This window comes from Lytechinus pictus, chromosome 1 (assembly GCF_037042905.1).
Source record: "Lytechinus pictus isolate F3 Inbred chromosome 1, Lp3.0, whole genome shotgun sequence".
NCBI classification, from domain to species: Eukaryota; Metazoa; Echinodermata; class Echinoidea; order Temnopleuroida; family Toxopneustidae; genus Lytechinus; species Lytechinus pictus.
Window position 1 is genome coordinate 36,011,107 of NC_087245.1, and position 12,250 is coordinate 36,023,356.

Below are 12,250 nucleotides of genomic sequence, written 5' to 3' on the forward strand. Positions count from 1 at the left end.
TACCCAAGGATGTGATTAAACCAACAACTTGCGCACAACAACAATGGCAAAGAAGGGCACACATTCTTCTCAGATGTCCAACATTTGCTCAAGTTTGTATTCAGTGGCTTAAAAAGAAAAGGCACATGGATATGCATTTTGACTGCATATATTAATCATCCCATTTGTGATTATCTATTTGCAGCGAAGTAGCGAAGGTATAAGAGAAAATGACTGACCTAACTTTCTGATTCCGCTCTGTTAAATGTGGGCAACATGATAATATTTGTTAGGTCTTATAACTTTCTTGGTGGTATGAAATGCTCAGCTTCATTTTGAAAGAGAGCTGCATCCAAATCACCTCAGAAATTATATCTTGTCCCAATCACTTACACCAACTGTAATTATTTGCTTACCATCATGGAATAATGTCTCAAACTTTTATTCCCAGTCAGTTAGAGATGGTGTTGAAGGTTTTCAACAAATGATTTACCAACATCACTACAAATTGCCAATAGCCTCTTTACTTTTGATTTGATATCATTCTTTAAAGTTGCTTAAAGTTTTTTTAATGATAAACTTTGAGTGCATAATTTTGCTTAATATTTTAGGTCTGGCTTCAAGTTCAACCGGGGACGTTTGGCATCGGATTCTGCTAAGAAAGGATCTGAACACTTCATCAGTCGGTTTGAAACAGATATACAAGATAGTAGTAAATCTGTAAGTATGGTACCTTCTATTTCTTTTTTCATTTAGTTTTAACCCTATCTAGGCCGGGGTATTTTTGGAGATCATATGGCTGGGGGGGGGGGGGGGGCCTCCTATGAGATCTCGGCCGTCTATTGCGCAATCATGCCAAAAATTGGCATGCCGGTTGTCTGGGACATAATCTACAAAATTGTATAGTAATTTATTTCATGCAAATTGCTATTTATTGATTATGCTAATTTACATGTAGGTGTAATATAGTACGTAAAATCATGCTTTTTTCTCTAACTCCCTAAATAAAGCTACAAATGTTCAAATTTTTTGTATAAAAACTCTTTGTGATGTTCTCAGCAAATGTACAAATGACAAAAATTGCGATATCAGATCAATTTCTTATGTATTATATTGTATTTTGCAATTTCTCATGTATTTCTTTAGGTTTTTTTTACCTTTTGTTTTTTATTGTTTTTTTGATGAACTTTGTCGGGTCTCTTTTAAGATCATAAACAGCATAAATAAATCCATTTGGAACCAGTAAACCTAAAAATAGTCATAGATTTATGATTTTGGATTGAAAACACAATTTGCATTGACTTTGTACAAAAAATCATGTTTTTGAGCAATTTTTGGTCTGACATGCACTTACAAGATGTTTCATAATTTCGGAACCGCGTACCCGGGCGTCGCAAAATTGGTCTCAAAAGATGCGCAAGACTTAAAAGTAAAAAGTCGGCCTAGATAGGGTTAAACCTTGTACAGATATGGCGAGTCAAATTGCACTACTTATGCTAATATGTTTTTATTGAACCCTTCTCCAATCTAATTTTGCAAAGGCCTTTAATGTTGAGTGCCTATCAAAAAGGTAGAAGGTCCCATTTCTTTTCAAATTGTTTGATCACATTTAGCCAGGGATTGAACCCATGGTATCCTATTCAGTAGGGGGGGGATCCTCTGCCACTTAGCCACCATATCTGACGACTCAATGGTATAAAGAGCAAATGGTACTTTTTTCCTCAAATATGCGATGAAAGAGAAAAAAAATATGTTTAAATATTTTCATAAGAAATCTTTTTTCAATTAGTTTATGTCTCAGAAGATTTTTGTTGTTGTTGACAATTTGTCTATTTGAATTTTTCATGCATGATATTTGTGTACACAATTTAGTTTTGTACTGTGTAATAATTACATTATATTGGATGGGTTAGAATGGAATACCAGAAATATTCCAAGAGTTCGGGAAAATATTCTACTAATCGCAGATGAGTGGAATATTGGCCCTAACGAGTGGAATATTTCTGGTATTTCATGAAATAAAGCCATCCAATATAATTATTATATTCTATCCCACCCCCCCCCTCCCCCCCCAAAAAAAAGAGGTAGCAATTTGATTTAACAAGTCATATATCACTTATCACATTATGCCATTATCACTTCATAGGATCAAATTTGGTCGTTGACATGCGACTTGCATGTAGTTCATTATGACGTCATCGAGCGTAGTTGTGCTCTATGCTGCACATCACATTGCTTTCATTGTTGTACGCATTGTATATTTCCCCTAAACTGTTGAATATGCTCTCATATTCAATAGCAAATTTTGTACAGGAGCCTATGGGATATTCGTTGGATTTTGGTCCTTTTTAGGGATATGCTCCGATACTTCACGGGCAATTGATACAGACCAAAATATGTGTTTTTAATACATCACTAGAACACTCTATATAGATAATAATAGTAGTTACACTAGGTGTCTAATACATCATAGTTTCATGCCAAATCTTGATATACCTGTATATCTCTTGCTTTGCATATGACAAAGTTTTCTCATTTCCCCCAGATTTTTTAAATATTTTCTTAACCCTCCCGTGACAACTTTTGCCTATTCCAAAGAAAGTACATGGACCATGTGTTTTGTGAAATTGCAGGAAAAGTCCAACAATGAAAACTTCATAGAGATGGATGAGGAAGAACAGCTTGCACGTGCCTTGGAGCTGAGTCGCCAGGAAGCAGAGGCAAGTCTTAAAAGGAAGCCTGATGAGGTTGCTATAGATGACTTTACGGATGAAGAATTGGCAAAGGCCCTTAACGATTCCATGGAGGCCGAAGAAAAGAGAGAAAAGTCCAAGGAGGAGGGCCAAGATAGTGATGATGATCTTCCAGTTGGTTTGATTGAGGATCCAGAACTAAGTGACATGGAGAGAGTGCTCTATCTTAGCAAGAAATCTCATCAAGAAGAGCATGGATTGAACGAGGATGCAGGACTTACTGACCTTGAGAGGGCGCTCCACTTGAGCAAGAGAACTCACGAGGAAGAGCTCAAGAGGCAAGGTGCTGTCAACGGAGAAGGGCCTGTAGGAACCCTTACGAATGGTGGCCTTCTCGGAGGTGCTAGGAGAAAGTTTGCTGGAAAATCCACTACTCAGGGTTCTGAAAAGTGCAATTCGATGGGAAATGTAGGCAATTCTTACACGAGAGAGGGTGGGAAATATGCAGGAAGGGATCCTGGTAAGGAGGATGGAGATTCGGTCCAAGAAGGCAATGGCTTGCTTGGTGGAGCCAAAAGATATCATCAGCAACGCTCGGCGTTTGCTACGGATGAGCCAATGGACACTGAGGATGACCAACCCATTGCGTTTTCCTTAGACAGTACTTCCGATGAGGACCCAACTCAACCTAGCATGTGGGACTCGGACACCAATCAAATTGGACAGAAATTAAAAGAGCTTTCCCGTCTACATGCATCTCATATCTTGCCACCAAGGGAAAGCAGTCCGGACATTGTAAACCTGGTGTCTTCTGATGAAGACATCCTTCGTCATCCAGGCAAGGTCAACGGCAAGAGCATTGACAATGTCGCTTTATCAAAGACACCAAACAAGGTCAGTGCCACTAGTGTCGATGATAGCGGTTTATCAAAGACACCAAACAAGGTCAGTGCCACTAGTGTCGATGATAGCGGTTTATCAAAGACACCTGACCACAGAACTGAAGGTCTCGTCAATACCAGTAGTCATCGCCAAACTTCATCTTGCAGCAAACCCAGAAGCATTCTGAATTCTCCATTGACAAATGTGCCAAAGAGTGAGACCAAATTCAATCCCAATGATAAATCTCTTGAGGGAAATAGGGCTGACCTGTGGAAGCCGTACAATAATTTGAAAAAGAACATCTTCCAGCAGTTTCCCTCCTCTGATGAGACTAGGGCAGATGAGGAAAAGAAAGATGATGATGATGATGGAGATGGAGATGATATCCTTGGAGAGGTAAAAGAAGAAAGGAAGCTCAGCTATGACGAGATGAAAGCCAAGGAGGAGGAAGATATTAGGAAAGCTACAGAGCTCAGTATGCAAGGTAAATCATTGCCTTTAAATTCCTAAGGACTTTAATGAAATGTCTGTGACCATCTTACGAAAAAAAGTTTCAAGTTCCAAACTAATGTTTCTTTAGAAAATGACTCCCTGGCACTTAAACTCTAATTGTGAAAAAAAATTGTTAAGTATGTGCCCTTTGTACATGCATGCCCACTAATGACCATGGAAAGGGTGGATGAAAGCAATTTTGGCTCAACTTTTGATAGGGAATAACAATAATAGGCATTTATGTAGCGCCATCTATCTAGAAATATTCTATTCCGAAGCGCACAAGAAAAGAAAGAATGAGAGAGTTTAGATGAGTTTCAAAGTGCCAATAACTAAATACTGTAAGAATAGACTTCAGTTTAGATTTCAGTATAGAAGGGAACTCCACTATAGCTTCCCTTTGCTTTCTTTGATAGTATTTTCTCTTCCTTCTTGTCTTTACTCTTTATACGTGTAAGTCCAAAAAAAATGTATGTCACACTCAACACCATGAAATTCTTTTACTTCTGTATCAAGTGTAGTCAATACATCACTAGGTAATACATGCATCATTTGGGATGAAGTGAAAGACCCAAGTTTATGCTCTTCCTTTAAATCTTTGCCCGCCACAGACAGAATCATTCCTGCACCACCTTAATCTTAAGGTGCAACCTTAAGAGGGGTTTTGAATTGATTATGCTTATTCAGCTCACGATAGCTTTTGATTGGTTTATTGTTAAAGGTCAAGTCCACCCCAACAAAATGTTGATTTGAATCAATAGAGAAAAATCAAACAAACACAATGCTGAAAATTTCATCAAAATCGGATGCAAAATAAGAAAGTTATGACATTTCAAAGTTTCGCTTATTTTTAAAAAAATAGTTATATGAACGAGCCAGTTACATCCAAATTAGAGAGTCGATGATGTCACTCACTCACTATTTCTTTTGTTTTTTATTGTTTGAATTATACAATATTTCAATTTTTACGAATTTGACGATTAGGACCTCCTTGCCTGAACCACAAAATGTTAAAATAATGGAATTCCACGTATTCAGGGAGGAATGGAACTTCATTTCACATGACAATGACGAGAAAATCAAAATATTTCATAATTCTCATAATAAAATACAAAAAAAATAGTGAGTGAGTGATGTCATCAGTTCCCTCATTTGCATACCGACCGGGATGTGCATATAACTCTTTTGTGAAATGAAGCGAAACTTTAAAATGTCATAACTTTCTTATTTTACCTCCGATTTTGATGAAATTTTCAGTGTTATGCTTGTTGGATTTTTCTCTTTTTATTCAAATCAACTGTTTGTTGGGGTGGACTTGTCCTTTAAGAAAAGTTTGTGTGTACAATACGATGCCCACATCAATATTGTGTATGTGTGTATGAACAATAGACTTAATGCAGTCTGTGTCTATTGTGAATAAAATGTGACTTGAGTCGAACTTGGCAGTCTGCTGTATGTGACTCTCGTGAAACAAAGCGGGCAAAGAGTTGATGTTTTACAACCATTTATCTTGCATATACAGAGGTAAAGGATCTTTCTGAGAGAGAAGCAGCTGAGATATTGAGAGCACAAGAAATGAGTCTCCAGGGTAAGTGGATTGTTATCATGGGGGTGTGTCCAAAAGCAAGCTGGCCATGACCGAACGCATGACTATTGACCTCGGCCTCGTTGCATAAAAGTTACTAAAGTCCGACCTCTCTTATCCGGTCTCCCCTTATCCGGATCTCTCTATTATTTGGACGCACACTTGCCAAGATTTTTTTTTTCAATCTAGTACGTCGGGAAATGAGATTTCAATCTAAACTCAAAATTCCTATGCAAACTCACTTTGATTACATACATTTTCCAATAAAGTCTATTATTTTTTATGAAAATATCTTACCCAACTCAACGAAAGAACTTAGAATCATTTTCCAGTAAATCAGGGCACAGCGCAACCATTTTATCACGTTCTCTTTTTTTTCCGGGAAAAATTGTCTCTTAAACAGTCATACACAATGCTATACCCGACTGTCACGAATTTGGTCATAAACGTTGGGCAAAAAAAACTTTATTAATTTGTGTGTTATTTTTATTATTGTTATTATTATATTATTATGTTGCTGTACAGTTGTAATTTTTTTTCATTACATCCTTGTATGATACACCACTAAAATGTTACAACAGGGCCTTTCTTATTAATGGAGAATGTTATTCACTTTATCATGTAACATTCATTTGTTCCTTCCACTCAGATCTGCATGAAAGACAAGGTATGACCCCAAACAAAACCCAAGCCAGAGCTGATTCTAAACCAACATCACCAGTCTATTCCAAGGAAGAAACAGAAATGCTCTCTAAACATTCTGAGGTAAGAATTATATGAGTGAGTGATTAGCAAATGAATGAATGAATGAATGACTGAGTGAATGTATGAAGGAGTGAACATTCTGAGGTAAGATTTATATGAGTGAGTGGTTACCAAATAAATGAATGAAGGAATAAATAAATAAACATTCTGAGGTAAGATTTAAATGAGTGGATAACAAATGAATGGATGGATGGATGGGCTAGCGAACAAATAAAATTTAGTGTATCTTGTTAAACTTGTTAACTATGTGTGTCTGTCAACTCAAGCTGGTGGTCTGTGTTGCAATGCCAGTGTTAAATATTTTTTAAAGATGGGTTTGGGGCTTGTTTCGTTAATAATTTTAATTATTAAACAGGACTTATAGTTTTTTATATTTCTTGTTCTACTCAATTAATCCTCTTTTAACCCAATGACCTACATTTGTGTTATGACCATAGCCTACTTATGATATTTTTGCGTAGTTGAAAGGGGAGGGGGTGAATACCATACATATTTAGACCACAACCTACACATAATCTTTCTTCCTTAGCAAGGATGGTTATAACCATACACTCAACAAAGAAAATTAAATACTATCAAGTAATATCACTTTTGAAACTTCATGAATCAAAGGGGGAGGGGGAAGACACTACCACAATCAAACTTTTATCCTAAAGTAATATCATTTTGGGAGGAAAGACCTTTCTCAGTGGTAGGCTGTTTAGCATAGGAATGATTTGTATCAAAATACCCAAATATGCCAAAAAAGGTATAAGAGATTGGTTAATGTGAGAAAGGTCCTTTGCCTTGCTGGGGAGTCCAGGTTGCACAGTTGGTAAGATGCTGGTCGTGCAAGCTGAAAAAAGGGGTTAAAGTCTTCAAAGAAATCTGTTAGCATGGTAAAGCCTGTTCTTTTCCTCTCCTACCGTAGACTTCTATAATCTTCTCTCATCGTGTGAGCAACTCACACTACCCATATCATTGTACATGTAGTGTGATTTGGTCACATTTCTTTTCTATGCTGTTAGAGTGATTAGAGGACAAGTCCACCCCAAGAAAAAGATGTATTAATAAAATGAATAATAGAGAAATCCAACAAGTATAGCACTGAAAATTTCATCAAAATCGGATGTAAAATAAGAAAGTTATTACGTTTTAAAGTTTCGCTTTATTTTACAAAACAGTTATATGCACATCCTGATCAGTATGTTAATGACGTGACTGATGATGTCATCCACTCACTATTTCTTTTGTATTTTATTAAATGAAAAATTAAATATTCTAATTTTCTCCTCAATGTCAAGTGAAACAACAATTAATTCTTCCCTGAACATGTAGAAGTAGCATTGGTTAATACGATATGGTTCAGTCAAGTTGGTCCTGATCATCAAATCTGCAAAATATGAAATATTTTATAATTCAAACAATGAAAAACAAAAGAAATAGCGAGTGAGGGACATCATCATCCGTCTCATTTGCATGTCACTGAGTTGTGCATATCACTGTTTTGTGAAAAATAAGTAAAACTTTAAAATGTCATAACTTTCTTATTTTACATCCGATTTTTATGAAATTTTCAGTGTTATGCTCGTTTGATTTTTCTTTATTTATTCAAATCAACATTTTTTGGGGTGGACTTGACCTTTAAACAAAATCCACTATTGTACTACCATTAACTGTCACAATTCAGGCTGTTTTGATGTACATGCACTTAGACATTTTTTTTTTCTTTGCTTCCTTTCAATTAGCTTGGCCATCTGAACAATGCCTATCGTCTTGTCTCCATCGTGAGCCATATCGGAAGTACGTCAATGACTGGACACTATATCAGTGACGTCTATGATGTTGAGAAGAAATGCTGGCTAAGTTACGACGATTCAACGGTGATGAAGAGAGATGAGAGAAGCCTACGCGAGGAGAGGAGAAGAACAGGATACATCTTTTTTTACCATGCTAAAGAGTTCCTTTGAAGAAGAATTTCACTGTTTTCACGAACTCCACATTGTAGGACAAGGCCGGAATGCTGCCAATACTCCATGATCGACTTAGAAAGGAGGAATGTACAATCAGATACAACTTATTTAAACCTTGATAAAGAGTTCAACCTGAAACTTTTTGGACAACCTTGCCCTGGGTGGACAAGGTCTCTATAATGAATCAAAGAGTTGCCAGCGGTCACCAATGGACTCTGAAGGGAGTGATGAACAACCAGATACAACTCATTTTACCTCAGAAAACTTAACTAACTCGGCACTGGTCAGCAAGACCTCATAACGGTGTGATTTACAAAGCCACCCTCCCCAGATGCCATCAGAAGAGAGAGAATGACTTCTTCATTTCCCTTGAAAGGTGCTTTTGTAAACCAAATTACAAACTCTTTTTGAGAAACACCCACCTGGATAAGTAAGGCCAGATAATGTTTTACATGATTAAAAAGCTGCCAATCCTTCTTGATCAATTGCTTTTACCTCGCTGAAGATTTTCTGTTTAAACGAAACTGGAAACCTAAAGTCATGAATTTTACAGCATTATCCGAGTGCATTTTGTAAATTTGATGCAAAATGTTAGTCCTGTTAGGGCTAACGCTTTATCACATTATACTAAATGATGAATCTGTAAATGTGTTGCATTTTCTTTGGATGTTCATGTTCATGTTCATGAAGATTGATATACTAATGATTATATGATGTTTGTCTTGAAGGCGTAGCATGTGCGCTGTGGCGTCAGCGGCGTCCACATCAAATCTTCATCTAGGTGAAGTTTTTTAAATGTCATGATTATTTTGAAATGTATGAGGATCTATTTCGTTGAATTTGGGCATTAAGATAATCAAGTGTCACCGACCATTTGGCATGAGGTTCAGGTCATGTGATTAAGGTCAGAAGTCGACAGCATCAATTATTTTTATTTCTTGTCTGAAGGCGAGACTTGGGGATCTTCATTTGGTACTAGATGGATCACCAGTAATGCATAAGATAAAACAAATCATGTGCAGTGTTACAAACAGCTTTATGAAAAGACTCTTGTTCATGACTTGATATATCAAATTCATCAATCAACTTTGATGCAGACTCTTGGCCCCATGGATGATTATAGAAATGTTATTTTCCATCAGGTTGCCTAACTACGTCCGAGGTTTTCGTCTTGCCTACATAGCAGAAGCAAGACATAGTCGCTGCTTACAATGGTTTTGGCAATGCCAGCATCATCAACAACAAATCTTAACCAAGGTTAAGTTTTTGAAATGCCATCATAACTTTTACAAGATATAACGGCCTTCTGCATGTCTTTCATAAGACTTTGACATAAGGCGAATCAAGTGTCACTGATCATGTGACATCGAGATAATTGAACTTTGATCATTAATGCTGTGTTATCAATATCATATTCCATGAAATTTACCTATTATAATTATCAAGTATCAGCAAATAAATGTGTTATTTCAGGTCACTAGGACAAAGTCAAAGGTCATTGGGGGTCAGTAAACTGGTATCAAGTAAAACAAATTCAACCCAAGGCTAATTTGAATATTTAAGATATTTTGAAATCTTAAGTCAATAATTATTCAGTTAAACTTGATGATTATTAGGTCTCGGCTATTACGAGGGTAACGAGAGCAGGACGAGAGGTCATTGGATCAAGGTAAAATGTCACTTCAGATTTTAAATGTCACTTCAAATTTATTGCTCCAACTGTATTCTGTTCATTATTTCAAAAGTATTTAGTCAGATTAATTGATACTTGTATGAGATGTTTATAAGATATCATAAACAATATTTAAACTAAAATGAATGTGTGCTCTCCTGTCAAAATGTAAGGCAGTGGGAAGTCAATGAACTTTGATTTATTATCAAATAAATAATAGAAATATGTTTATAACTTTGTAAAAATATTAATCCTATTTGTTCTCATAATCCATGAAGCTTGTGTAAAGGAGTATTGATTTCCCCAGGCCAATAAGAGTGGCATTGCTTCCTTCATGACCTTGGGTGATTGCATTGTACATTCAAAGGTTAAATTAAAAAGAGAAAATATTTGATATGTCAATGTCACAAGGTCAGCTTTGCTGCTATGTGTCATGATTGCATAATGATATTGGTCAAAATAAAGTACTCAAAAGTGTTTAAAAAAAAAGAACAGTAAAATACAGAACAATAGGATACCTTAGAATAAATTCATAAAACAATAAGATAAAAGAATAATTTTTTGTTCAATGTTAACAAGGCTTCTAGGATACATTAAAAAAAAAAAATTCATAAGAAGCTTTGTTTATGAAGTGATTAAAGGAAAACACAATTTATGCATATCGTTTGCATAAATCATCACTAATTAAAAAAACAATTTTTGTGAAATTTGTACCCATATTTATCTCTCTGTGCTATTAGGCGTGTGCAGATTTTTGCGGCATTTGGCTCCTTCAGGGCCGAGATCTGAGTATTTCATGGAGCGAAATAGCCCAGTTCAGTAAGGGTTTATCGGGTACCATGAATCATAAGTATAAGTCCCTTTTCCATAGAACTTTCATATAATAATGGTTATCAACAGATGTATGAATGAAAATTCATGTCACTAGGAGAAGTTTAAAGTTTATTTGAATTGCAGATACCGTCTTATAAAATTGTACTAAAGGTTAGGCTTTTCAATTTTCAAATTGATTTTGAAACTATTTAAAATCATAAATATGAATAATAACTTAGATGATTATAGATTCAGGTTACTGGGTCAAGGTCAGCGGTCATTTCAGATCAATTTACTAGGATAAGAATTGATAACTTACAATTACATGTAAGATTGGTAATTCATCAAAGAGAGATAGAAAAAAAAGGTATGCACCGTTTCAATTTATATAACTTTAATCTGATCAAATAATATTTGATCAGATTAAATGAAATTTATATGAATTGAAAGTTGTGAATATTTTTGTTTCTGTCTCTCTCTCTCTCTGAAAAATTATCTTACAGGCAATAATGCCAGAGGTTTTTCCACTTGTTTAGTTTTATCAAAGAGGCTGCATTCCAATATTATTCCATGTACTAACAAATATGCATTTTTTTTTTGGGGGGGGGATTGCAAAATTACAGACTTAGCCAGCTTTAAATAACAATTTAAGCCGAGGCTAATTCAATAATATTTCCAACATGCAGACAATTATGTTGTACAATCCTATTAAAGCTACAAACATGAAGGCATTAAAATGATGGTAGACCCATATGTATAATATCATGTGAGTTAAATACTTATGAATTGCATCATGTTGTTGTTTTGTTTTACATTTTGTTTCTCATTGATCTGAATGCTCATGTACAAAAAATATAGGCCTATTAAGATGTTTATGAGATATTGTACTGAATAACATGCACAAGAATTAAACGTTAATTCTGTGAAGCCTCATGATTCCAAGAATGTTGATATTTATTGTGGATTGTATTTAACTTACACTTCCCCTATCAGGAGAAATGCCTGATAATAATAATAATAGTAATAATAATAATATTAATGATAACAATAATAATATTGATAATAATAATTATATTAATAATAATATTAATAATAATAATATTAATATAATATTAATGATAATAATATTAATACCCATCTACTTCACCTGTGTTGAGTGCAGGTCCTAATCAGGGAATTCAGAAAATAAATATATGGTACTTTATCATAATTAAAGAATAATACCTTGCATTTCGCCAACATAAATTCAATACCTATATTTGTATTATCCTTGTAGTAAAATGCTAATAAAATTAGGTGGTACTCTTTCAAAATTCCAAGCACTTTTTTAGGAATTACTCAAAGGTCCCAAGGATATTTAATTTGGAGTGTAAAAGCAAATTATCAGTCCATTTTAGTTAACTCTTATGACACTGGG

General features: G+C 35.2%; 1 protein-coding gene across 2 annotated transcripts in view; it reads left to right on the forward strand.

Moving 5' to 3' along the window:
• Positions 1–11,745, forward strand: part of LOC129261867 (ubiquitin carboxyl-terminal hydrolase 37-like) — a 35,631-nt gene extending 23,886 nt beyond the window's left edge. The window contains exons 14-19 of one of the 2 annotated variants that reach the window (XM_064101544.1): positions 591–699; positions 2,613–3,566; positions 3,618–4,038; positions 5,569–5,634; positions 6,281–6,396; positions 8,124–11,745. In XM_064101544.1, the coding sequence (XP_063957614.1) occupies positions 591–699; positions 2,613–3,566; positions 3,618–4,038; positions 5,569–5,634; positions 6,281–6,396; positions 8,124–8,345 (1,888 nt within the window). In that variant the 3' untranslated portion in view covers positions 8,346–11,745. Of the gene's footprint in view, positions 1–590; positions 700–2,612; positions 4,039–5,568; positions 5,635–6,280; positions 6,397–8,123 lie in introns of both variants that reach the window. The other variant, XM_064101539.1, reaches the window with a different exon arrangement.
• The last annotated feature ends 505 nt before the right edge of the window (positions 11,746–12,250 follow it).